Consider the following 23,923-nt stretch of genomic DNA (forward strand, 5'->3'; position numbering starts at 1 on the left):
GTAAAATCGTCACACAAGTGCTTTTAATAATTAATTTTTAAAAAATATTCTGCTGTTGATTAACACACTTTAACGATTGAAGAATGCACTTTGAATTCTTGTGCATATTCTATAAAATTCCCGAGCAGATTATTTGCCTAATTAATGAGTTATTCACATGTATCTAATTGCTTGTCCGTGTAATGATTTTTACAATGTGTGTTTTAGTTCGGGCATTTAACCACTTGATGGCAATAGTGTTTCGATGCCCGTAATCAGACTACTATTAAGAAAATGATAATTACCTACAATTATGAAATTATGATTTATAGGTTCGACGCGGGAAATAATTAACAACATCTGATGACCAAAAACATAAATTTTTAACTATGATCTTACTGAAATATTGTATTTTTTCTGTTTTGATATTTCATACCTTCCACACTCGGTGCGCCATCATTTATGGTACAGCATTCAATTTATAATAAATATTATTAAATAATTTATCTCTTGTGCAATGTTGTTTTTTTATAACATACTTACAGTAAAGTCTAGTGATTAATTTAAGAGATTCAATAAATATTTTTATCTTCTATTCATTATCTATTTTTATAATAAATGTTTACGTCAGGTTGCGCACGTGGAGTCTTCAGAGAATCACGCGTGCGATTTGTAAAATAATTAACGTTTGTAAAAATTGAAGATTGTGATTTGTGCATTACGTAGACGTAAGTGAAATATTATCTTCCATGTTCCTAATAATCATACTTATTATATTTGTCAATAAATTAGTCATAATATAAGAAAATAATTATTTGATTTCTTATAGGTTATATGTATTATTTAATTGTTTAATTACGAACTAAACGATGAAAATCAAAAGTAAAAAAGGCACTATGAAGAAATTAAAGAAACCGGAGACGAAAAAGAAGAAACATTTGAGTAAAGTAACTACAGACGAGTTTTTTAATCAAGATTTCGAAGATGACATGAACACTGACAGTAACAATGAAAACGACAGGGACATTAATGATGAAGGTAAGCGTTTAAAATTTATTATACAGAAACGACATTAAAATTTGACAAAACTGCTTTTGATCAGTTTTAATTACAATACATATTTTAATTTTTGTAGGTAGCAGTGATGATGATGTAGATCCAGCCCAACATAAGAAGTCATTAATGAAATTAAAGCAAACAGATCCAGAGTTTTATACATTTTTAAAGGAAAATGATAAAAATCTCTTAGAATTCAATGTGTCAGATGATGACGATGGTGACGAAAATGAGAATGAAGATACAAATAAAATACATATACCTAATACGGATTTAGAAGTACAATAATAAAGAATAAAAAGAAAAGAAGATAAATAAAAGTATATGAATAATATTTGATCTCCATTTTAGGTAGCCAGTGATGAAAGTGATTATGAAGCACCTGATGCCAAAACAGAAGTAGATGGAAGAAAAGTTACATTAAAGTTATTAAAAAAATGGCAAGAAGAAATTCAAAAAGACAAGTACTACTCAACTTTATAATTTACTAATAAATTGTTGTATAAATACTGGATTATAATAATCAATAAGAGATTCTTACATATATTAAATATAATTTATTTTACAGGTCTGCAAATACTATTAAATGTGCGGTTGAAGCTTTCCATGCTGCATTAGAGACAGTATCTGATTCTCCTGATAAAGATCACCTGCAATATAAAGTGGAGGGAGGAGCTGGTTAGATTTTTAAATTTATCATATGGTGTCTATTATTTACTTATTTAAAATTTTTTCAAAATCAATATTTTTTTAGTATTCAATGGAGTGGTTCAACTGTGCATAATGTATTTACCGGACGCATTTAAGCGGTTTTTGAATTTGGGGCCAGAAAATCAATTTAAAGCTCACAAGTCTAAAAGATTCGTTAAGATAAAGGGCATTTTAAAATCCTATCTAACCGATTTAATCAAGGTGCGAACTTCAATTAATATTTATAATATTTTGAGCTGAAGTAATTTTTATCTTACTTTAAAACTTATTCTTTTACAGATATTAGAAAATGTGTCGTCGTCAAACATACTCGCAGTGCTTTTAAAACATTTACATCAAATGTTGCCGTACACGCAGTCGTTTTCCTCGTTGACTAAACCGTTGTTAAAGATTTTACTTAAAATTTGGTCAAGCAGTGATGAAACTGTTCGCGTTGTCGCTTTTTTGAGTATATTGCGAATAGCAACTACTACTAAGGAATCGGTGTTAGAAATGTTGTTCAAGGTAATACAAAAATTGTTCGATTTTATTAAGCATTGATACTTGATAATTAATATGAATTATTCATTATTTCAGGCAATGTACGTGAAATATGTCGAGAATTCAAAATTTGTGTCGTTCACAACATTACCTGGTATCAACTTTATGAGGCATTGTTTGACTGAAATATATTTGCTTGATAATAATCTAGCTTATACGCATGCCTTTTTATATATTAGGCAAATGGCCATTCATTTACGAAACGCTATGACGTTAAAGAAGAAGGTGAATGCCAATTACACATTATCTAATAAATCATATAATTTATGTACTAATCAATTATTATTTAAATCTGTTTCAAGGAAAATTTCCAAGCTGTATATAATTGGCAATATATAAATTCATTACGGTTTTGGTCAGATTTAATGAAAGCGTCAAAAAGCGATTCCATGTTACGTTCCCTTGTATATCCGCTTGTGCAAGTACGTATTAATAATTTTATTAATCTAAGACGATCGTACATGTGATTGGAAGTAATATTTGATATTTCGTTTGCAGATTATTACGGGTACAATCAAAGTAATACCAACCCAACAGTATTACCCTCTCAGATTTCATTGTTTGCAAATGCTAACAGACATTTCCAAGGAAACTAGATTGTTTATACCTATATTACCCTTTTTACTAGAGGTATTACATTTAAAAATTAAATGCAATTTATTTTCATGTTTTTACCAAATTGTATACAAAATATATTTTTTTCTTTGACAGATATTAAACTCCTACGATTTTAATAAGAAACACAAGACCGTTTCCATGAAGCCCGTACCATTCATTTGCATATTGAGGTTGTCGAAGTCGCAATTACTAGAGAATGGTTTTAAAGATAACGTTATCGACAGTATATATAAACTCATTTTGGAAAATGCAGCGAATGACAGTCACACAATATACTTTCCAGATTTGTACATACCATCCATAATTCAGGTAACTAAAACTGTAGCCTAATTTCTTTTCCATTTTCACCAATCCTGTTTAACATATACCCTTTTTTATTTTCAGTTAAAAGCGTTCTTAAAGAAATGTCACGTTGCAAATTACTGTAGGAAAATGAAACAATTATTAGATAAAATCGATGAGAACAGAAAATTCATCGAAAAAGAGCGCACCAAAACAGTAATCGACTTAAGAAACATGCAAGAAGTGAAAAATTGGGAGAACAACATCAAAAAACAGGGGACATCGTTAGCGAAGTTCTACAAGTCGTGGAACGAGATCTATCAATCTCAAAAGTTAAAAATGCTCACGAAGAACGAGGAAATAGCGGAGTACGCTTTACCTACATTGAAAAAGCTAAAGCGACCGAACTCGAATGAAGGATTCCTAGATGAGAGCGACGATGAAAGCGACTTTGAATTGCGTATAAAGTCTGACGACGGAAAATCAGAGGACAAATCAGAGGATACTAAAAAACCTACTAAAGCTAAGAAAAAGAAGAAAATGAAGACCAGTACACGTAGCACACCTGTGGATGAGGATGATTTACCAACGGAAACTATGGACATTGTTCAAGACATAAGTAGCACTGATTGGGATTAAATGTAATCATTAAAACGGGATGTTACTATCAATATTGTGAGCTCATTGTTTGTACAACAATTGCAGTTAACGGAATAAAGATAAAACATTAATTATAGAAAATTTTCATGTATAATGTCGGTGCCCTAGGTTGTAACACCTTCTCTACCGCTCTAACCCTCCCAACGGCTATCTTATACTCCCCGAGCTAACCGAAACATTAAAAGCATAATACTTTGATGAAATAACGGACAAGAAGAGCAACAACCTTCAAAGACTACAAAATCGTAACTAAAATAATTTAGAGGAGTGCTTAGATCACTAACATGGTAGCAGAAGAGGTGTAGCTTGCGGATGACTCAAACAATGGTCATCAGCAAATTGCACAGCAATTGCGCCTGATAATTTCTGATGAAACCTCGTCTATTTTCAAAATTCCCTTCAACAATTGCAAAAGGCAAAGACATTGAACGCGCGTGATGACTTCTGTCGAGTGAGCCGGGGACCGATTGCTAAGGTGTCGCTTTCTGGTAGTCTATTTTTACCAAAGACGACTGAAGGCAGTCGGGAAGTTGGTATAGCGACGGTTGGCCGCTATTATAAAGCACTCTGTGCTGGCCGTGCGGTAATTCATCTCGCCCGTGTGAACGTTTTCGACGATCCAGCCGATTTTTCCTCTGTTTCCAAACAACCGGTGACCGGCTCGCCGATAAATCGAAGGCAGCGAAGGCAGCTTGGAGCACGCGGCTGGCTTAGGATCCTCTGGTTCGAATCGAAGCTCTCCGCCGAAATCGAAGGAGGATTTTCCGTTACGTATGTAGGTGAAAAGAACCACGAAAAATCATCATCGACGTTTGAGACGATCTAGCCCAGGTGCTTGCGTGTTTGTCGAGTGGATCCTCGGGGGAGAGGGCGAGCTTTTCCGAGGTCTCCTTTGTCCGTCTCGGTTGCCTGTTGCCGAGAGAATCTTTGACCCCGGTTATGAATGAACCACTGCCAGGCTGGTAGCCGACTGGTAGCCACTTTGTGCGGTGCTCCCGACGGAGTTAGCGTGGCCAAGTGTGTGCCTGGCCGACCACCTCTGTACATACCTAATCGACTATGTTCGCGCGTGCCAGGGAAACATATTGTAAGACGCGAATTTTGTCTCATGGCGAGGGAGCCTTCGTCGTGAGGATTCGCACTCCTCCCGTACGGAGCACTTCGTTCTGAGTATAGTACGGCCGCGGGTTACGTAAATTCGTAAAAAAAGAACGAGTCGACGAATCTCAATCATCAGTAAATCCTAAAAAAATCGGGAAATAATTAAAAATATAGAAACAAAGAAAGAAAGAGAGAGAGAGAGAGGAGAAGAGCAGTGCGTAGAACGTCGAAATGAGGAAGGCAGCGTTCGATAAGTAAACCTTCACGTTTTTCCAGAATATTTCTCAGACAATCAGACAGGGCATAATCAGACTCGTTTACTTTTTCTTTCTTGTTTTGTTCTTTCGCGGGGATTAGCTCAGATTAGGCAGCTTTTCGTTTGCTGCGCTGGTTCTTCTCGCTACGGTAACTCGAATTAAACCCTGCTTGAGCTGTAACGACTAAAACGGACAGTGATGCGATTTGTTTGCAGACCCGGAGTAGCATAGGATGATTTTAAAATAGCAAAGTTTGCCGATAGCCTCGCGTACACCCTAATAAAGTGGACATGTTGCCGTTCGATTCGAGCGTCGGATGTTCGTGCATCTTCCGAATTTAATGAGCTCGGATAGTCTATTGTTTCATTCGAATGCATCCTTGGATCGGTGGTGTTAGTTATTAAAGCGTCAGGTTGGCGATACGACGATCCGAATTTTTTCACCGTTTGCGTTCGAGAGATTTCAGCTGCTTGCGCGTTCAATTTTCTGGAGAGTTTGCTTTCGTTGTCATTAAAAATAGTTCGGCAAAATATTCACGCAAAGGCCGATGACAACTGTTCGCTATCGGTCTGCGAAGTTTATTTCTGCACGCAGAATCAATCATTCGTTTCTCTTCGTGAAAGTGGAATAACAGCTGGCACAATTTGAGAAACAATAGGATTTTTGTTCCTGAAAAATAGAATAAAGTTAGTGAAAAATTTGCAGAAATTAACAAAGATACACGGTGTTTTCATTTAGTATTTAGCACAAAAAGTCTCGCGACCGTTCAAAGAAATGATATTCTGATTGTTAGACATTTTTCTGTTCTTATTTTAGCTGTAGAAAATCCTTCTGCCGCAGAGAGGAATTACAGTTCTCTTCGGAAAAATTCGTAAAGTGATTCGATGATGAAAATTCAGAGCCGAGCAATCAATCGGTAAATTGAGAAACGTCTCGCTCGTGAATCCTTTATCAAATTGTTAACCCGTGGAGCGGAGATTTTTTTAGCCCAGTTGAAAAGCCAGGTTATTATTTAGTGTCAAGGATCGTGGACGGTTCTCATAACTTCATCCCCGGTAAATAGAGCGCTGGTAATCCACCCCGAACGAAAATGTTCGAAGTGTTACTGCGTATTACGTTACATCAGATAAATTTAGCATTTCTTTTGCATAGAACCTCATTGTAACGCTGCCAATACCGCAACGCGGAATTAATTGGTAGTTTGGAAGGGAACCAATTCCCTTCGATCCACACCGATACGCCCGGCGTGTCTAGTATCGATCAAACATTTTTTTTTCTCCAGTTTCTCATGCGGTCTAAGCGACTTAACAAAGATCTAACATTCGCAATAGCTTTCAGAGAATAATCGTATGAACAAGAGATGTACGGTTTACTTAATATTAATTGCTGCTATTGTATCGAACACATTAACGGAATAATTGGGATTCGCATTTCGCTGCCTAATTAAACGCCGAATCATCTTTAATTCGTTCATTTCGTTCTTTTGACTCCGCACGATCACTCTTCTTCTCCCTTTACGAGTCGCAGATGGAATCACAGTGCGAATGCATTATTTTCGATTGAATAACATTTCATTCTGAGAGAGTATGACACACGCTGCATAACGCCAACTCCACTAACAAGAGTAATTATTTTTAGTCGTCATTCTTTATTTATTTATTTACCATGCGTTTGCAACTGTAGACTTTGTGCATTCGTAGCAAATTAGAAACTATTACACTAAGAAAACATACATACTTATTTTATTTAAAGCTGAACGACATTTTTCATTCAAGTCAATTAAGACTGACTGGAATTTATAATAATTTATAAAAAAAAGTATACAATTTATATAAATACAATAATTACTTTTTGAACACGATATTCTGTAATTTTACAAATTGCTAAATAAATCTGTAAATTTTGAGCCTGGTGTGCTACGTTTGCACAAACTCGCGCAGTTCATTTGTTTCACATTTGATTCGTTGTACAAGCTGCTAGCTTTTGGAAACATTTAAGAGATTGAACTTGGTAATTGCGAAAGCGAGTGGACTAACGTTGGCAGTTGTTTTCGTTCCAACAGACCTAACGCGCAAAGGAGCGTTTTGAGCACGGCATACAATTCGTACGGTATCGCGTCGAGAAATTCGAAGGATGCTGAGTATCGGTACAGCAGCGTGAATTACAGCAACGCGCAGGAGAAGAGTTATCTGCAACGAAGTATTTCCGCGGATAATGTTGTAATACGTTCCCGCGGTTTCAAACCCTCCGACAGACACGACCCCGTGAAGAGGAATTTCCTTGAGCATCTGACTTCGAAAATACTGCACTTCGACATGGTGAGTCTCACACGAGAAGATACGCACTCTCCGAACAGGAAAAACCTGTTTATACTCTACATTTTAAAATAACCAAATGCAGTTCTTCCATTGCCGCAAACTGCGTTAGACACGTACGGAATTACGCGCGATTACATGTTCCCCGTTGAAAACATTGACCTTCAGAGTGATGCATGAGGTGAAAGATTAGTTTTCCGAGAGTCTGCGTGGTGAGACACCGGTGAAAGAATTCGTCTTGATTGCATTCCGGTTAAGGAATTCCTTAAAGTTGAACGTCTCAGAACTTTTTATGACGCTTTGACCGTCAGGAAAGTCGCGTTTCGACGATGGAACTTTTTTTCGCAGACTTAAAAAGGCCATTTTCATTGTGATGCATGTTAAGTACATCTCCTGACTTTGTGTTGAACTTATTATTTAGCTCTGTTCAAATTTTGTTAGCGCGATCCTTTCATGACAAACACATTTAGTGTGTTTCTTTTACGATAGACAAATTTGTCAAATTTGCACGTGGAACATGACAGAAAGTTTTCCAATTCGCTGAGACAATGTAATACGAATTAGCAAAGGGAGAACTTTGATTTTACCGGTTAGACAAGGTATCTCGAGTTTGTGGAATTGTCGAAAGAGCTGGATCGGCAGTGAACAAGTGAAATATCGATTTTCGTTACAATTTGTAGGAGAGCAACAGCAGCACTCCGGTGAACTTGCAGAAACTGCTCACCCCCGCCTCTGACACGGAGGGAATCATGCAATCGAAGAACAGTAAGTTCGAACTCGATGGCAATCAATTTTTGTAAAAGCAACAAGTTATATTGACAAATGTGGATAATTATTTTGATATAACACCGTGGACCTACGGAAGATATCGAACTGCAATTGCAATTGACAGACAGAATTTATTAATGTTGTTAGTTTTCTTTAATTTCGTTATATATTTGAAAGAATTTCTAATCTTAAAAATCCTGAAAGTCCATTTTATATATACTTATATATATTGAATGGTTTTCAAAAAGCAACTCGATATGTGCTAATATATATATAAATTTCTCAATTCGAAAGACGCAAGGTTTAAAGTTGTCGATTGTTGCATTTACGGTTGCGGTGGTATTGTAAAGAGGGAATTTGAACAATTGCAGGGAAAATGTTCGCGTCCTCGTACTTTTATGCACCGACGCATCCGACTGTCGAAGACCAGGTGGAGCTTGCACGACGAATTTCGCATTCGTTGAGCGACGTGAAGAACATGAAGAGCAAGGGTCAATCAATGTACGTGAACAGAAAGAAACGATCCGTGAAATGGATCCACGACGGCAACGGTACGTGCTAAAGAAGTGCCTGTACGATTTTTCACTCTTGTAATCGGTCGATCCCGCTTCTGAAACGCTTCCGTTTAGATCTGAAATAATTTCAAGTAGTTTGGTAAATAAGTAAATAATTTAGAGTAACTGATAAATATGTAATAGTTTAAAATCTCTATATTGATAGTGTGAACAAATTAATTGTAGGCGTAGAAGACATGGAGGAGCCCTCCACCCCTGTCCACAGGGTAAGTTCAATATTAATTCGCATTGACCTATTTATTTCAAATTAAATCTTTGATTAAACATCTGAACGGTTCAATCCAATGATCTACATATATGTAGATCTACATATATGATAATTGAATCATGTAAAAAACTGTTATCATCGTTTTATTGATTAAAATGTTATCGGTACTGTGCCGCCGATAAAATGCAGAAACGTTCACGAAACATCCATTGACGGAGTAAAGTAGTTCTACTGTATTTTTTAACGAATATTTATAGCTGCGTAGAATGTGATTCTTTTTTTATACGACAGCCAACACACTGTCAGAAATGTCAAGCACTCGAGGGTTGCACATGCGCGCGCCTATAGTACACCGATCCCTGATCGAGATAATCGCTCTATGCTTAGGATCAAATTATACTTATGTATTTTCCACTCGAGTTCGTTGCCGGCAGATTAATTTAGCATCGGGTAACCCTCTCCGATGCGATAGCCTAATTTTAATATTTAATATCCCGGTGACTCTGTTTCGATTTCTGTAATGTTTGCACAGGACAAGATTCCATTGAAATGCATGATGAATCCACACGGTAAAGTGTTGGACATACACGGGATTCAGGCCTTGGGCGAGGAAGTGAACATCGAACCGATGCCGAAGAACCCCGAGAAGCTCTTCAACATTGTTCGTGACCTGAACACTCAAAAAGGCCGCGGTGAGAACCATTAAACATTCGGACTGCACGACGAATTTTACGCGTCCTCAATTTTGAAAAATTCCATTGGTAGTTTGAGCGATTTGTGTTTTTTTCGGATTTAAACACTTTGCACTCGAAGCCATATTAATTGGAAATCCAAAATAAAACTATAATGATATAACAATTTTTGTGATGCCTCGGGGTCATCATTCAAGTACAAAGGCTTAATTGAATCCTAAAATTCTTAAATTGTCATAGAAATGAATACCATAAGAAGTCTTTTGTCCCGATCTTAATGCAAATAACGCGATGTTCGCGCTTGGATTTATTGAGCATTGAACAATTAAATATTTGAGCATTGATCTTCGTCGAAAACACTGCTCGGTTACCTATCGAAGATATAAAATCGGCGATTGCTAAAAGACATGTCACCGTTCTACCAATAAAATGTAAAGAATACGAGTGTCAACGGAGAGGGGACGAGTACATAACACTTATTAATATTTTAATCTATAATTTATCGTTCGAATCCTCTGATTTCGCATTTCATTCTTCATAACTCGTGATAATTATTATCCGGTAATATCTACATCCGGTAATATAATTCCTTTAGAATATTGTGATATACACGTGCCAGAATTTCGAAGATAATAATATAGCAAACTATTAGCGAGAAAATAATAACAATTTCCGCTAACTCGTTTGCTAGAAATATCGACGAAATAGATCCACGAATATCCTAAAACATGCGAATAATTTATAGGTGCCGAGATATTCGCGAAACGTAGGAAAAGGTCTGAGAAATGGGTTGTAGACACAGACCAGCCTCAAACGCCTAACGTGCAGGGAATGCCAAAAACACCAGTTTATCCAAGGAAGCAGGTAATATTTCTATGTCAAAGCATTACCAGCAGGGCACCTCTTGCACAATGGACCACGATCTTCGAGTATTAGTAATTTACTAAAATTAGTGGTCCACTGAAAGCAAGTTCTCCTAACCGTTTGCTCGATTTCTATCAATATATTTCACAAAGATCTACAGCAAGTGCATACTTAAATAATTAAATGTACACGTGCGAAGGGAAACTACTTACCATAATATCATGAATTCTATTTCATTATTCAAAAGTTCTTGGATATATCGAGAAATCTAAAAGAGTTTCTTAAAACGAATTACTCGTTTAATTAAATGCATTGTTTTTATTGAAATTATTAAAGGAAGAAAGTTTCCATTCGACTCCTTGCAATTGATGTAAAAAATTTTACAAAAGTCTGGATCGTAGAAAAGTCTGCGAGAAATTTCAACGAGCCACATGAAGAGGGATTAAAACAACCGACTCTTTTCCACGTTTAGGAAATGAATGGCAACTCGAAATACTCGTCTGCATCGCCGTTTTCGCCTCTCTCGGCCGAGCCGCTCGACGAGAAGCCGTTCTACAACCCCTTCACCGTGGACCTGTCTCTCAGCGATACGAATTCACCCACGACAGGTACCCGCGTCGTTTGTACGATAAAACATCGTTGGCACGCTCATCTGGCAGTGTTTCGTTTCTACACAGAATATTTCTGCTTATTTCTAACGCTTGTAAACTCTGTCGAGCACTCCAAGGATTTGAAACCCAAGTCACGGACACCCTTGCAGTTGTTTTCGTTTTACCATTGTTTTCACAGTTTTCTAGATTGTTGCTTCTCGATGCGCGTCGAATCGTTTCGCAACGACGGGACGGTAGAGATAAATCAGTCGAAAGCGCACCGATTATCACGACCATCGAACCTAGATTTGTTTCCGTCGATGATTTGCGGCGGGTGTATCGACCCAGCAAGGTTTCGTTTGGCAAACGCGATCGATCTTATTCAATCAACGCGACGCGAGACCATTGCCTCGTTCTTTTATCTTCTATATCGAAAATAAACAGCGACCCGAACCTCGTTGCCAATCGAAATCTCGGTACTGATTACATCTATAGTTGTAATCTGACGCCAGTTTAAGTCAGCTTTGTCCAACATAATGTTATCAGATCTTATTTTTATCTTTTAGCGAGAGAAGTAGGTGAATTATTTAATTCGACTATGATGTAAGCATTCGGAATTAATTCTTCGAAAATCTGCAAAACATTCTCCACCGTTGTATTGTCCGGTTCTGAATTATTCGCAGTTTGGCGAAGAAATTCCAGAACACCAACTATAATGAAAAATGTAATATTTAAGATCACAATAGCAGTATCAAGATTAGAATGCAAATATGTATAAATTTGATAAGATCAATTCTAAAATGAGAAATTTAGTAGATATTTTATTTTCGTTTTATTCAATTACAATTCCACTGCATTAATAAATTGCAACGCGTTCTGCAAGAGCCGTCGCATAAACAGCGTTCCCAAGGGTCCCTTATCGGTGGACCGCTGTTGTGCTTGTTTCTGTGGGGTATATCGATCGGAAATCAGCTTCTCTCGCTAAATATTAAACTCGGGCAAACTGAATCGTCTCCTCTGAACCGCAATAGTTGGTAAATCATGACAATTGCACGTTTCAGACAGGAATCATTACCGGTGCAATGGCAAAGACTGCAGCCACCTGACCGAGGTGAAAAAGATTTATTTGCGCGAGGTGGCGGTCGGCACCGATAACGATTTCCCGGAGAACAAGTATCGATCGTCTGTTGTCGAAAAGTCCCGGCGATCTAATTTGGATCCGGACGCGGATCGATACGTCAATCACCACGCGAGGAACGGAAACAATTACGAGACGATCGCGGCCCAATTAACCACTAACAAACGCAATCACAAATCGGCTGGCCCGATCGGCAGATCGAGCTACCCTAACAGACAGAGCTTCGCCACTAACAAAGAGAGCAAAAGCTACATGAAGGAGCAACGCATGACCGAGTGCATGATGAACGGAAAAGAGAAGATCGTGAATAGCCAGAGAGAAACCGAGACCAGGATCGATAACGAAGGAAACGAGTACACACCGGTCCCTGTCAGACAATTAATACAGGAGTTCGAGAAAACCTGCAGACCGGTTCTCCAGTACAAGCAGATCAGTCCAAAGGTCATCCCTATCATCCAGCATTGCCCCATCGACAACGATCTAACGCGATTCTTCGAGACTCGCAGCTCTGTTAAATACAATACTGCCGAGGATCATAGGAGGTGAGACGGAATGATAAACTGCAACCCTAAGTGTTGCCTGTTCCACGAAATTTTCTGTGCCCCATTCGCTATTCTTTGCGATTAGATCTGTGTTAAAATGTGGACGTTTCACAATTTCGAATTTAGGTTCCTAAAGTTGCATTTATAAAGAACTTATTTAATTTTACTGACTTAAGTAATAACTGAAGAATTTATTATGTAACAGAACTGATTTTGACTGATTTGTTAGACTTATTTTTATTGCTATTATATTCTTTTCACCCTGTTATCTGTAATGTTATCCATCACTGGAAGAACTGTAATAGATTACATTAATCTCATTTCGAAATATCGAGGCTAATGATAATGATATGATAATGATATTGTAATATGATAAATTTAATAGCAAGTAGAAACGGGAAGTAGTGATCAGACGTATCAAGTATCATAGTTTTCAAACTCACGCCTGTCTATCAAAATTCGAATGCACACCATTTATTTTCCTGCGAATGCAATCGCTCCTTGCTAATATTGTCCACCGTATTTTAAAAGTATGTCATTTTCTACAATCTGAAGATGTAAACGTTCAAAAGAATCCATTGAAGATTAGATTATGGTATCATTGTGTGTGTATTAAGAAAACCACTAAGGTCAATATGCAAAGCATGGAAGATTTTATACTACACCTTTCAATGAGTATAACTAGTGTTCTTTCTTCGTACTGCTTCGCCTATCAGGCTATCGGAGTTCGATTACTGCAGATTTTGGTATTACGTACCCGGGGAACCTTGGAAGAGAATTGCAATGGATCTGAAACATTAGAATAGTATTAGTAAAATATTTTCGGACACTTTTCAAGCATTTTCATCAATTATTTATCAATCGTGAGAATCTATTTTTGCAGCAAGATTCTTGCCTTAGTTTTCCGTAGTTATACTAAAATTATTTAAAAGAATTCTCTTGCACAACCATACCTTAATTTACATTCCCAAAAATGAATTTACATTCTCAGACATGCTGAATAAGATGTGTTACTAATTCCTGATGATTTTCCAATAAAAAATATCCTACGAATCAACCAAAATATGTACTTCCAAATAGGATTCTTATTAAGAAAGAAAGTCCGTCAGACTTTTTCCAAAAATTTCCAGAAATCACACAACATGGCATGATCCCTGAAAAGTTTATCAAACTCTATTTTCCTGTGAATAACAATGAAGGTCAGGGGTGATCAGTATGATTCTCCTAAGTGGTTCTAATTCAGAATGAGTGGTCAGCAAGCATACGAGGACACCATGAAGATGCAGGACCCCCGTAACAACGGCTACGTGTCAACAGACGATACGGAGTACACCAGCGACAACGACAGTGATTCGCAAAATGATTACGGCAGCGAAGAAATCATTTACCGCGAAAAATCCGAGTCGTCTAGCGCCATGAATGGCGAGCAGGAATACTCGTCGATGTACCACGAAGAGTATTCCTCGAATCGTCGCCGATCGGTCACGTCCCAGGAAGTCGAGAACTTTTGCACCAATGGTGACGGCAAATACGTGAACACCGAGTCCGACGTGCCTGTCGCGACGAAATCATACTTGCTGTCGATGATAGCTTCACAGGAGGACATCCTGAAGACAATCAAACACCTGCGGAACACACCGGTTTTGGATAATCTGTTGCACAGCGTTACGCCGGATTTCAAGTTGAACGATATTTGCGAGGACGAGGATGACGGCAAGTTGCTTTGCATGCGCTTCAATTTTGCCTTTATGTCTTTTTCCAGCTTCGTTTTGCTTTGTCTCTATCATAGGTTCGTCTGTTAATCTGCAAAATTTAAAATTTATAAGAATATGATTTATACACATATAATACTATATAATATTATATTATAATAATATTATACCATTATATTATAATATTATATAATATTATTTATACACATTTTCACTTTTTGTACGTAAAATTTTTAATTGTTAATGATTGAAGAATAATGTTTTCAATCTGTGACAGTTATGCATTCAATAAGTATTGTTAGTGACATTATTAGATTGCCTTGGGAATAATTGAAGTATCCAGGACGTTGAACAATGCCAACCACAATTGATATTATTATATATTTTAATCTACACGACATGTGGTCATTATCTTATAATGCCTCTGTTTTTCAGTATTATCGTACTACCTCTTATTTTTTCATCGAACGTTCATTAGTTGGTTGTAATTGGTTAATAATTATAATGTTTCTGTGGACAGGTAAAAAACTATATGAGAGCAACACTTATTCAGGACCGAAGCTCGGCAGTGTCTGCTCCCTGGCGAACTATAATACGGCACCCCGTGGATGGGATCAATCACTGACATACTACCGGCCGATAAAATTCGAGAAACCACAGGAAGTTGTATATTCTGACTTTTAGGTGTAGAGTACTTAATTAAATCAAAGCGCTTGGTATGTTTCTGACAGTGTAAATAATTTGTTTCTCTTTCAATAATCGTGTAATTTAAATGTATGTTGTTGACTCATGCGTTCGCACGTATCTTCTGAATTACATTCTTACATTATTCATTGAATTGCCATTTTCTTATTTCTTGTAAACATAAGGGGAAAACTTCTCGCACCGATTATAAGTTACATTTTAAACGCGTTCATATCGCAAAATCATTGATCATACTATTTTCTATAACTTCGAGCAGCATATTTAATATTATTTAATTTTTCATGCCTTCAATCTACTCACATGAATACACTATTACTGTGATTAATTAATTCATGATTAAATATAAAATGCTGTAATATTACGTATACGTAAATAACACGTGTAATGATGGTAACGCAGAAGATACAAGCAGGAGGGTAAAAAAAGGATGAGTTTCTTCAAACGATCGGCGATCAGCAATTTCGCAATTTCTCGGATTCACGTTTTTAATCATGTCGCAGATTGTTTTGGTTTCTCCCCTATTTTTTGTTAATTCGTTTTCACGGTGATTTAATCCATAGACTGTTAACGATATTTTTTGATTGCACCTTCATTACCCTTATACCGGTGTGACGCCGTGTCGGTATATAAAAATACCGGTATACACCTGAATCTCGAAATATTTCGATTCTCAATTCTCCGTTTAATCGTCGAACGACCGTAAAGAATCACGCGTACATAAATATATTCACATATGTTGAGGCTTCGTTTTGTTTGATGTACCTACCTCTCTCATTATTGAAATGTTGATTTTTATTTATGCCGCTGACAGTGTTACTGCATTTTACTTTATAAAGTATTAATACTATATTATTCGATGAATAAATGTTGTTTTCATAATTCTTGCCGCAATTTTTTATTCTCTAATCCCAGCTCCACCACACTCCATTCACTTCAATTCCACGCTTAGTTTCATCTCATTCTTTAATATTTCACTAGTTCTAGATATTAGAAAATATAACGGTAAATAAATTGTAGAAAAGATTTAAACTATTGTCTTGCGTTTAAAGCACTCGGATTCATTATTAATATTTTCATTGAGGATTAGAATTTTTTCGTCGTACAAGATAATGTTAAATAATACGAATTACATGCGTTCCTGTAAGAATACCATGGGCAAAGTTTTATTAAGAAGTTTTCATTGAAATGAGAGACGGAGAATAAACAATGTTTTACTGGGATACTTTTGGATGATAATGTACTTCCGTAACTCGTCTTTTCGACGCAGTCGCGGTAATGGCGGTGCACGAAGTTAATATAAATAGAGGTAGTAGAGTAATTCTGTCATTAGTCAGTTGCCGGCCGTAACTGAAAGCGATCGGCCATGTTGTGGTGCGAATTTGTCCTGCCGTTCCTGTTTCTCTTCTCATATGGAGGAGCAGCTAGTATACGACAGTCACCGAGCAGCTCCAAATGTGACTACAGCGTAAGCGAATAATTGATTATAATCTAGAACAGTAATTTTGGTAATACTAGTCAACTATGACAGAACGGTGCCGGGTGGCACAGCGCAATTTGAAAAATGTACAAACACGTGTACTTTCAGCTGTCACAAATTAAATTGTGTTAATCTCAGCTCGTTAATGTGTTAATGAAAATACTATTCGGAATATTTCTTTTGCTATGCTATACGTACATAGACCGTGTTATATTATGATAAAAATAAGTAGATAAAGTATGGGAAAGTAAACACGTCCAGAGAATTTGATATCGTGGAACTTACAACTCGCTGAATTCTCAATATAGGAAATATTGTAAGAAATTCCAAATATTAAAAATATTTTTAATGAACTCCAACCATCTGTAAGAAATATGTTAAATGAATTACAGTTATACGATATATTTTAAATAAATATCGAATATCGCAAATATCTAAGGATAAACTTTATCCAATTTAAATGAATTTCCATCATAGAATAATATAAATAATAATATTCTTACAGTCGTGTGCCGCAGTAGACTCGAAGAAATTGAACATTCATCTAGTACCTCACACGCACGACGATGTCGGCTGGTTGAAGACAGTAGATCAGTATTTCTTCGGAAGTATGTTCGTCGACATTCTCGTATACAGTTTGACAATAATTCGGGAAGGGTTTAATCATTCGTTATCTTCCTTTGCAGGTCGGTCATCAACACAACTGGCAGGCGTGCAATATATCCTGGATAGTGTCGTTCAAGCACTGGTAGCAAATCCAGAGAGAAAGTAATTAAGAAGAAGTCCTTAAACATTTTATTAGACCGAATTTGATATTTGTCAGAAATGTTCTTATAGTAATGCTCAATATTAATTTAGGTTTATATACGTGGAGACCGCTTTCTTATGGAAATGGTGGGTCCGTCAGAACAAGATGACCCAAAGCATTGTGAAGAATTTGATAAACGAAGGCCGGTTGGAAATCATCAGCGGTGGATGGAGCATGAACGATGAGGCGACCACGCATTATCATTCTATCATCGATCAGTTCACCTGGGGATTCAGGTGAGCAACGAAACTTCTGCAATAAAAATAAATAACTATTAGAAATTACATTTTACTTTCCTAATTCCAAAATATAGTGAAAGCAAAGAAATGATTTTCTAGAAATATTAACCAAAAGCAATTGGAGTACTCTAATTTAAGTCAATAATTGTTCTTGGCTCTAAGAACGCGTGCAACATTATTAGAAGTATTTAGTTAACATTGGGCATACTCGTCTTATTTGTAGGCGACTTCAGGACACGTTTGGAACATGCGCGAAACCACACATAGGCTGGCAAATAGATCCTTTCGGCCACTCCAGAGAACAAGCGTCGCTTTTCTCGCAAATGGGATTCGATGGTTTGTTCCTGGGTCGCATTGACTACCAAGACAAACAGCAGAGGCTCCAAAACAAATCTATGGAATTCATCTGGAAAGGCAGTCCGAGTTTAGGTAATTGTTGAATGTAATCTTCTGATTATTAAACGTTCTACAGTTTCTACAGCTTCCCTAAACTTGTAATTGTACAATTCTTCTGAACTATGTTACAGGATCTAATGCAGACTTATTCACGGTTGCCATGTACAATACTTATTCCCCGCCACCTGGATTCTGTTTCGATGTTTTATGCAGGGATGAACCCATCAATGATGACGTTGAAAGTGCAGACTACAACGTTCCCGAAAGGGTAAGCTTCATGACAATAGTTTCAACATTTTCATCACTTTCGCGTATTTCTGAGACCATTACTAATACTTCAGAACGATTAATACTCATTTCATATAACACATTCGAAATTAGTGCATTAATTAAATAGTATTCAGTTCTGATTGAACGCTTCTGAAAGTGATTCGGTATTTCGACACCACTGATGTGAAATGGAATTTATAGCTGGAATTGAACTGAGTGTAAATTATAATCAAGTGGCTAAAATTGAATTAATGGAATTCCCAGTGCAGATTTGTCGCTTTAATCGTAACTGATTTGTAGGACAAATAGAAAGAGATGACAATATTGTCACCTTTGTCTAATCTATCGATAAGTATCTATATCGCAACACGAGTTCATTATTGTTACTCTCAAAGTCCAAAAGATTCTTGGACCTTGACATATTCGATACGATCTCGTTCTGCCAAATTTATCGCGAACATAACTTTCGCTTCTACATTACTACATACATCAAACGTTTCTTGATCACGCGTTTCCTTCCTTTAAATCGATCATTTTGGTGCAGGACTATTAAAAAGGGTGACCTATACTAACAAAGTTCCCTCGATGACAGTCTTCCGTAAATTGCAATTCACCAATGCTTTGATTAGAAATAGTAACTAATACTGTTGTGGAACAGGTGAATCAATTTATGCAGTATGTGGCTAAACAAGCAGACGTGTACCGCACAAATAACATCATATTAACGATGGGCGGAGATTTCACGTATCAGCAAGCGGAAATGTACTTCATTAATCTGGACAGATTAATAAGGTAGTAAATACATGGCGGCTTAATTAATAGTATTGTAAAATCGGTTAGATGCTACGCGTTTCCGCGCCGAAATATCGCTAAAGGAAGGAAAACGTCGTAAAATTATAATAAATCGCATGAATCTTTCGGTAAGTATAGCGTTGCTTGATGTGTTATCCGGCAGGTCGAAAATTTTTTGGCGTACGCGAAAGCACAGGCATCGCACTACAGAACTAATAACATTATACTCACAATGGGTGAAGATTTTAATTACCAGCAAGCTGAGATGTGGTATACTAACTTGGACAGGCTGATCAGGTAACGCGTAATTGTTTAAACGTAACGCGGATGTGCTCGTCGACTCTGCGCGTGTGCATCAGCTGCCACCCTCTACGGCTTTTCCGCACATAATTGTGAATAATATATTTTTATAAATATCTCGTGACTTTAGTGTCAAGTTTTCAAATACTGTATGGTCTAATTATTCAATTTTGAATCTGTCCAAAACCATTTTATCAGAAGATTCTGTTGAAAAAGAAAGAAAATCTTGATTCACAGTAATATCCTGTAGGCAAATAAAGAGAATAAATTTCTGAAAATTATGATATTGACACCGTCTGTTTTATATTCGATAGATACGTGAGAGAAGCGAAAGGTAGCGAGGTGAACATATTCTACTCGACGCCATCGTGCTATTTGAAAGCATTGAATGACGCGAATCTACAATGGCCAACAAAGGAGGATGACTTCTTCCCATATGCCAGTGATGCTCACTCTTATTGGACCGGATATTTCTCATCAAGACCAACTATCAAATACTTCGAACGAATGGGAAACAATCTTCTGCAGGTAATATTGCTCATTTGAGCGTGTACACCTAAAACAAGTAAAACAATGTTTGAGGTGGCAATGGTACAAAAATAGAGGTGAAATTCGGTAAATTAAAAAGGGAGGATTGCGATTTTAAAGCTGCCAGAGGCGCTTATGATGAGTATAAACGATGACTAAGGAACAGACAAGCTGACCAGACGAGTTCGATATCGAATCTGCTTTAGTGTTTAAATAAATATGAATCTCGTATTTCGGAATTGAATATTTTATATATCTTCAAAACTATTTAAGCCAAGAATAGCGGTGAAATAATGGGATTGCTATTTTATTTTTAGATTAATAAGCAGCTGTCTGTGTTGATTAATAATACAGAAAATGCACCTCTGGAACATTTCCGAGAAGCTATGGGTATAATGCAACACCACGATGCAGTCACTGGAACCGAAAAGCAAGCTGTTGCCAACGATTATTCTCGCATATTGTACAAAAATATGGTGAAAGGCGCGGATATAGTGGCTGAAGCATTAATGTAAGAATTCATTGGAAAAGCAACCCCTAACGAAACGAACCAAGTTTCAGATTATCAATTTTACCTGTGACTTTTTCTACACCTAAATAACATTGACATAAATATTAGTTACATTTGATAAGTAATAGAGGCTAGTCTATTGAGTTGTTAATGTCAGTGTTATTATTACACAGGAAATGGATATCTGAATCTGGAAATTCTGCGAAACCGGTTATGAAAATGTTCTCTTGCATGGAGCTAAACATCAGTTCCTGTCCGTACACCGAGAACCAAAACTCGATACTCACAATTTACAATCCCTTATCTTTCAAAATTGACACGCCAATTCGTGTCCCTGTCAAGCAGGGCGCCTACAAAGTTGTGGATCTATCAGGTACATACGCCATAGAAAGTTGATTGTATTTTTGAGAAAATTCTCTTCCACATATATTTCTGTTTTAACACGTCAAATTATTATCGTTTCAAGGCTCGATAAATGTTCCCTCGCAATTGGTCCCCATTCCAAAGCCTGTACAACAAATTCCTGGACGAGTAAGCGAAGCAACGCACGAGCTTGTATTTATGGCAAAGCTGCCAGCATTGGGATACCAGTCTTACAAAGTGGAAAAAATAAAAAATACAGATGAAATTGTAGCAAGTTCGTCCGATCCCATCAATAACAAGGTATTAACATAATCAGTCACACAGCGAGTTTTGAACGAATTTGTAGCGTCTTTCACGGCTTCAAAATTAATATAAAAATAAATCTAAATACTTTAATTTGTTCAATCAAAAGTCTTTCAGAAAAATCTTTGAAAGAAGACGATTGTTTATATAACTGTATTATATTTACAGCTTTACGAGATACACGTGAACAACGATGGAAAAGTTGTTATAAATTATAAGCAAGAGAAGATGAGTGTTGTCCAGTCATTCCACTACTACGAAGGACAGACAGGAAACAACAAAATAGCTGAGAATAGGTCGTCAGGTGCATACATCTTCAGACCTACTGGAATGTCTGCCAGGGACTTCATGAAACCTATGGAATACAAAGTATACAAAGGTAACATTTTATAAACGCCTCTAGAAAACCAATTAAAGAAAATGAACGACGCTGGATTCTAATTGCATTTTCTTGGATTTTAGGCGACGTTGTGCAAGAGATCCATCAAACTATTGACAGTTGGATCAGTCAAGTGATTAGAATTTACAATCAAGAAGGAAATGAAAATGTCGAGTTCAATTGGCTTGTGGGCCCAATACCTGTCACGTGAGTTTCAATTAAATTCACATAATTGAACACACGAAGTGTTATTTGAACCAGAACGATTATACTAGTTCCGAATACTAAAACCGCTTCATAATAATTATTTTGTTCATTTTAGGGACAAGATTGGTAAAGAGATCGTCACCAAGTATTCGAGCAGCTTGGACTCAAAGGGAGAATTTTACACCGACAGCAACGGGCGTGAAATGTTGAAACGACAAAGGAATAGGCGTCCAACGTGGAACGTGAAGTTGGAGGAACCAGTGTCTGGCAATTATTATCCGGTCACTTCTAAGATAGCTCTCGAGGATAAGGCTAAGTCCCAAAGATTCACCGTAATCACTGACAGGACACAAGGAGGCACCAGCATGAAAGATGGAGAGATCGAGCTGATGGTAAAATTCCACATCTGTTTCTACAAATAGAAAAAGACTTATTTTAAAACACAGAGATCAGACTAGACAACTTAGATCCATCAGATTTTGTTAAGGACATTGAATATAGAAACTGCTTCATTTTAACTTCTGAATCTAAGCAGATAATTCAGTTCTGAGTGGTCTGGTATAGAGAAACCTTGAAAACGTGTTAGCTAACACTGTAAATTGAAAATCGTTAACTTCCTGTCACAGATTCATAGAAGATTACTACATGACGACGCGTTTGGTGTGGGAGAAGCGTTGGACGAGGTAGCATTCGGTTATGGTTTGGTAGCTAGAGGATCTCACTATCTCCTCGGAGGGAGCACGAAAGATTTGGACGAGTTCATGCTGACTGAGAAGACTACGACACTGAAAACAGTGCTGCGACCATGGACCTTTGTGACACCAATCAAAAATGCCGCTGAAATCGATGAGTCCCTGTATCAAACACCGGTAATACTTCATTTTTTCTTATTACAGGGATTGTTAACTTGCCCATTGAGTCGCTTAAATATTTATCATTTAAAAGTAATTTGGAGAAGTAATCTAGCATTAATTCTCAGTAATCTTGTGTTTTTAGGTATCTGGTCTGAATAATTCCCTACCAGTGAATGTTCATATGTTGACCTTGGAACCTTGGAAATACAATACTATTATATTGAGATTAGAACACATTTTCGAGAAGGGTGAAACAAAGACTTTATCGCAACCTGTCGAAATCAATCTTCAAGTAAGTCAAGGATAATATTAATATAATTATCATGTAGATAATTGCCAGTAGAAAGATAGACGCAACAGAAGCCAATTAAAACGATATTTTATTGAATATTTGAAGTAACTAATGCCGTTATTTTTTCTTTTACTAGGGGCTGCTCGCAAATTACAGCATTTTGACAGTTAGGGAAGCGACACTTGGAGCCAATAAATGGTTGTCGCAGATGAACCGTTTGCAATGGAAAGCTTATTCAAACCAAATTGTTGAAGAGCTCGAAAAGTCTACATTTAGTGTTGTCGAAGATAAAATTATTGTTCGTCTTAATCCAATGGAAATACGAACATACATTATCTCGTTCATGAATCAAGAGAATGATCATTAAATGTATATTCATTATTTAAACGTTAACGGAAAGTTAATTTAAATAAACAACGAGATAATTATCGAATTTATGATAACACAGCTTATTAAACAAATCTAGTTTTATACTGATATTGTGAAGACCATATTGTAAATACTCAAGAAATATACATATAGTAAGAACGAACAAGTTTGTTACTGACAATTGTGCTCAGTGTCATTTAAAAATTGTAAAAATAAACCAAATAAGATCTTTTGAAATCAACGACAATTAAGTACTGCATTTAATTTCGTATCCTTTCCACTTTATTCAAAATTTTAAATAGATATTCACATTTGCTTGCATTAATTCATTATTCAAACAAATATTTATCAGTCATATACGAGTACTCAGCACCCGACAAAAATGCTTCCCACACGGTATATAATCGAATGTCAATCTAATTGACAATACAGCAAATAAATAACCTTTCAAAATGTAATATTTCCTTTCCAAAATTCCCGAACACCGTCTCATTTAATCGTCACAGTATTACAGAAATTTTG

The 23,923-nt window shown here is 36.7% G+C and overlaps 3 protein-coding genes and 2 long non-coding RNA genes across 7 annotated transcripts; 3 read left to right on the plus strand and 2 right to left on the minus strand.

The window, feature by feature from the left end:
• Nucleotides 1–347: 347 nt before the first annotated feature.
• Nucleotides 348–3,916, plus strand: Noc2 (Nucleolar complex protein 2). Of its 2 annotated transcripts, XM_078180182.1 has the most exons (13): nucleotides 348–444; nucleotides 611–707; nucleotides 809–1,017; nucleotides 1,115–1,314; nucleotides 1,387–1,499; nucleotides 1,604–1,713; nucleotides 1,790–1,947; nucleotides 2,026–2,250; nucleotides 2,323–2,511; nucleotides 2,589–2,708; nucleotides 2,785–2,916; nucleotides 2,998–3,213; nucleotides 3,289–3,916. In XM_078180182.1, the coding sequence occupies exons 3-13, from the start codon at nucleotides 849–851 to the stop codon at nucleotides 3,823–3,825; spliced, it is 2,169 nt and encodes a 722-aa protein (XP_078036308.1). In that variant the 5' UTR covers nucleotides 348–444; nucleotides 611–707; nucleotides 809–848; the 3' UTR covers nucleotides 3,826–3,916. The 2 variants fall into 2 exon arrangements, with proteins under 2 accessions (XP_078036308.1, XP_078036307.1); XM_078180181.1 differs by lacking the exon at nucleotides 348–444 and having other exon boundaries at nucleotides 477–707.
• Nucleotides 1,518–4,879, minus strand: LOC144469673 (uncharacterized). Its single transcript, XR_013494025.1, has 3 exons — nucleotides 4,350–4,879; nucleotides 3,200–3,326; nucleotides 1,518–1,685 (listed from the first exon to the last, which is right to left on the minus strand). It is a non-coding gene; the product is annotated as an uncharacterized LOC144469673 (long non-coding RNA).
• Nucleotides 4,843–15,446, plus strand: LOC144469671 (uncharacterized). Its single transcript, XM_078180183.1, has 11 exons — nucleotides 4,843–5,201; nucleotides 7,267–7,522; nucleotides 8,200–8,284; nucleotides 8,659–8,838; nucleotides 9,028–9,068; nucleotides 9,603–9,762; nucleotides 10,508–10,626; nucleotides 11,099–11,234; nucleotides 12,278–12,896; nucleotides 14,140–14,609; nucleotides 15,129–15,446. The coding sequence occupies exons 1-11, from the start codon at nucleotides 5,179–5,181 to the stop codon at nucleotides 15,290–15,292; spliced, it is 2,253 nt and encodes a 750-aa protein (XP_078036309.1). The 5' UTR covers nucleotides 4,843–5,178; the 3' UTR covers nucleotides 15,293–15,446.
• On the minus strand, nucleotides 14,414–18,177 carry LOC144469672 (uncharacterized). Its single transcript, XR_013494024.1, has 5 exons — nucleotides 18,046–18,177; nucleotides 17,659–17,850; nucleotides 17,294–17,575; nucleotides 16,080–17,153; nucleotides 14,414–14,699 (listed from the first exon to the last, which is right to left on the minus strand). It is a non-coding gene; the product is annotated as an uncharacterized LOC144469672 (long non-coding RNA).
• Nucleotides 16,647–23,658, plus strand: Lmanii (Lysosomal alpha-mannosidase II). 2 transcript variants are annotated; one of them, XM_078180180.1, is made up of 17 exons: nucleotides 16,647–16,778; nucleotides 17,296–17,398; nucleotides 17,477–17,558; nucleotides 17,649–17,834; nucleotides 18,061–18,266; nucleotides 18,365–18,501; nucleotides 19,162–19,295; nucleotides 19,910–20,123; nucleotides 20,441–20,634; nucleotides 20,808–21,007; nucleotides 21,101–21,297; nucleotides 21,469–21,679; nucleotides 21,763–21,886; nucleotides 22,002–22,278; nucleotides 22,513–22,755; nucleotides 22,883–23,032; nucleotides 23,169–23,658. In XM_078180180.1, exons 1-17 carry the CDS (start codon nucleotides 16,677–16,679, stop codon nucleotides 23,397–23,399), a joined length of 2,991 nt encoding a protein of 996 aa, XP_078036306.1. In that variant the 5' UTR covers nucleotides 16,647–16,676; the 3' UTR covers nucleotides 23,400–23,658. The 2 variants fall into 2 exon arrangements, with proteins under 2 accessions (XP_078036306.1, XP_078036305.1); XM_078180179.1 differs by lacking the exon at nucleotides 19,162–19,295 and adding an exon at nucleotides 19,459–19,592.
• The last annotated feature ends 265 nt before the right edge of the window (nucleotides 23,659–23,923 follow it).

This window comes from Augochlora pura, chromosome 5 (assembly GCF_028453695.1).
Source record: "Augochlora pura isolate Apur16 chromosome 5, APUR_v2.2.1, whole genome shotgun sequence".
Taxonomy (NCBI): Eukaryota; Metazoa; Arthropoda; class Insecta; order Hymenoptera; family Halictidae; genus Augochlora; species Augochlora pura.

What these genes read in the sequence shown, in the direction of transcription:
- Noc2 (XM_078180182.1), top strand. Translation starts at nt 849, where the DNA reads ATGAAAATCAAAAGTAAAAAAGGCACTATGAAGAAATTAAAGAAACCG. An exon ending in GAAGAAATTCAAAAAGACAA is followed by an intron (nt 1,500 to 1,603) that starts GTACTACTCAAC and finishes TTTATTTTACAG; the next exon opens with GTCTGCAAATACTATTAAAT. An exon ending in TGTTAGAAATGTTGTTCAAG is followed by an intron (nt 2,251 to 2,322) that starts GTAATACAAAAA and finishes TCATTATTTCAG; the next exon opens with GCAATGTACGTGAAATATGT.
- LOC144469671 (XM_078180183.1), top strand. Translation starts at nt 5,179, where the DNA reads ATGAGGAAGGCAGCGTTCGATAA. An exon ending in AATCATGCAATCGAAGAACA is followed by an intron (nt 8,285 to 8,658) that starts GTAAGTTCGAAC and finishes GAACAATTGCAG; the next exon opens with GGAAAATGTTCGCGTCCTCG. An exon ending in TTGCGAGGACGAGGATGACG is followed by an intron (nt 14,610 to 15,128) that starts GCAAGTTGCTTT and finishes TTCTGTGGACAG; the next exon opens with GTAAAAAACTATATGAGAGC.
- Lmanii (XM_078180180.1), top strand. Translation starts at nt 16,677, where the DNA reads ATGTTGTGGTGCGAATTTGTCCTGCCGTTCCTGTTTCTCTTCTCATAT. An exon ending in GTAGCAAATCCAGAGAGAAA is followed by an intron (nt 17,559 to 17,648) that starts GTAATTAAGAAG and finishes ATATTAATTTAG; the next exon opens with GTTTATATACGTGGAGACCG. An exon ending in CAGTTCACCTGGGGATTCAG is followed by an intron (nt 17,835 to 18,060) that starts GTGAGCAACGAA and finishes TCTTATTTGTAG; the next exon opens with GCGACTTCAGGACACGTTTG.